Below are 2,500 nucleotides of genomic sequence, written 5' to 3'. Positions count from 1 at the left end.
CAAATTCAAATTTCCCAAACTTATTAAAATTTGCATATAGCTGAGGGATCTGGAGGAGAGTCCACAGAAAACACGTGTGCACGCAAAGATGGCGGACGAGTTGGGTTGCAGTTGCAGGTATCAACGACTACAGTGGCAGGGATGAAGAAATCCAAGTCGCAGTTAAAAAGAAGAACTCATTTTCCTGATGCAACAGTGACCGACGAAGTGCAAAATGTATTACGAGGACGCTTATTCCATGGAGATGTTCCAGAGGAACTACATGGCTTGGAAGAGCAAAAGAGGCAAGTCCAAGATGCATAACACCCTTTCTGTCCTGAGAGCTAGATTAAAAGATTTTACTCTGTCAAACGCCATACTGTTTTACTCGTCAGTATGGGCTGCTTCAGAGATAAATGGTTTAACGTACTTATGTAAGTCTTAAATTGTAGATTAAATGCTCGAAATGTCTGAGAATTCTGTGAACATGCATTGCCATACAGTAGGTAAGTAAGTAACTTTATTTACCCACATATTGCAAATGAGCAAGAGCTCGTTTGACTGCAAATGTGCAGTGTTGTATTTAAAGAAAAAAATAACATATAATAATAATAATAATAATAATAGTAATAATAATAATAATAATAATAATAATAATAAAATAGAATTTAAAAAATGAGAATAAAAAATTCAAAAAAACAATCCATTTATAAAGTGAGCAGATTAAAGGTGTGAAGACGGGCGATTTATTTACATGAAATACAATTACAGTTGTATGAGGACAGCATCGTTGGTTTGACATTTTTTCTAAACAGTGAAAGTGATTCTGTAGTTCTCAACTTATCAGGCAAATTGTTCCACTGCTTTGCTGCCTGGAAAAAGAAAGAGTGTATCTTGCACAAAGAATTTGGTTGGGGAAGTACAAGCTTGGTGAATTTAACTGAAACTTGTTAGAGAGAGATGCCCCGGGATAATCCAACCTAGCCATTCGAGACTATCCCAGTCTGTGGTTTTTGGTTTTTTGCTATCTAGCTAGAATTTTTTGAGTAAGTATGATTTTCTGCTTCTGGATTTCGGCTACTTATAAAAAAACAGGTTTTTGGAAAAACTTGCCAATTTGATTGAATCACATAGTTTCATTTACAAGTATCATTAATTAATGTACAGTTGTTTTTGCTTTGGTTGCTATTGCTATATGTACCCAACCTACGGAGCAATTTCAGAATACCCTGCCACTTAGGAATAGTTTGAATGTACTGCTCCTGCACTCCTGAAGTTGAGTAATAATGTCAAGTAAAACTTGTGCGCCTACCGTCCTGAAATCCTATAGTCAAGGAAGAAATGAAAGTGGCTATGTAACTACCGCTTGCTTAGTCCTGCAGTCCTGAACTATTAAAGGCTAAGTAAGTATGTAACTTCTGCTCCTGCACTCCCACAGTCAAGGACAATGTTATTGCTTTAAGAACGAAGCATACAACATAATTATTATATGGAGACTGTGGGAGCAGCATTTGAAGATGAATATAGTACATGTAACTGGCAGGATATTTTTTTGTTCTTTTTATATTGTCAGGGAATTGTTGGATCTCATCAAAAGATGTGCTCAGTTTGGAGAGAGTAATTCTGTATTGTTGATTGGTCCAAGAGGCAGTGGCAAGTCACTGGTATGTTAATATTCATGTCATCATATTGTCAAAAATCTAAAACTATAATTTCAGATTTACAAATTTGTGTTTTTTCTTCCCTAGCTTGTAAAATCTATTCTCAATGATTTGTACAAGAGAAATGGAATTAAACAAAACATGCTGGAAGTTAATTTAAATGGTAAGAAATGTGAAAGAGGCTTAAAGTTTGATTTGCAATGTATATTGCTTCATGCTATTTTCCTAAGCTTTTACGATGTAGCATCTCTGTGGTTGAGATGTGAAAAAAATAAATAAATAAAAACACTGTAGCAAGGCCAATAGAGAGCCACCTTCACAGAACAAGCTTACCCAATGACAAAATTTTAAAAGCTTTTCTAATAGGGGTCTTCTTCAGTAACAGAAAGTTATTACGGTGTACAAAAACGTCGTATAAAATTAATAATGTGATAAAGACGACATACAAAGGAGAGAATAGTGACTACGGCTTGAGTTCTTCAGTTGTGTCCTTTGGTAGCAAAGATATGGCTAACATCATTAATCATTACTAAAGAGGCACTGTCATGCAATGACATGCGCATTATTTCTCACATGCAGAGATTTTAACAGACTTTAAATTAAATTAAGTGTAGACTTAGCATGGCTTTCGAAAAGCAAGAAAATAGATAAAATTATTTAATCTATTGCATCGATAATTTGGAGTCCAAGAAATAAAAGCAAACACAAATATCATGCCATGTTTGTTCACTGACAGCTGAATTCAGTGACGTGTGACCGGAAACACTGTCATTGCTACAAGCGCTCACACGGAAATATTTTTTTCTCTGCAATATATATACCAATCATATTGTCGAAATTAACATGCCATTTCAAAGCTG

At 35.1% G+C, this 2,500-nt stretch overlaps 1 protein-coding gene across 2 annotated transcripts in view; it reads left to right on the top strand.

Moving 5' to 3' along the window:
- The first annotated feature begins 69 nt into the window (after positions 1-69).
- The window catches only part of LOC138040695 (origin recognition complex subunit 4-like), a 14,310-nt gene continuing 11,879 nt past the window's right edge, over positions 70-2,500 (top strand). For both annotated transcript variants that reach the window (XM_068886381.1, XM_068886377.1), the window contains exons 1-3: positions 70-284; positions 1,553-1,643; positions 1,728-1,803. In XM_068886381.1, the coding sequence (XP_068742482.1) occupies positions 142-284; positions 1,553-1,643; positions 1,728-1,803 (310 nt within the window). In that variant the 5' untranslated portion in view covers positions 70-141. The remainder of the gene's footprint in view (positions 285-1,552; positions 1,644-1,727; positions 1,804-2,500) is intronic.

This window comes from Montipora capricornis, chromosome 1, assembly GCF_036669925.1.
Source record: "Montipora capricornis isolate CH-2021 chromosome 1, ASM3666992v2, whole genome shotgun sequence".
NCBI classification, from domain to species: Eukaryota; Metazoa; Cnidaria; class Anthozoa; order Scleractinia; family Acroporidae; genus Montipora; species Montipora capricornis.
Note: the sequence above shows the minus strand (reverse complement) of the source record. Positions and strands in the feature narration are given on the sequence as shown.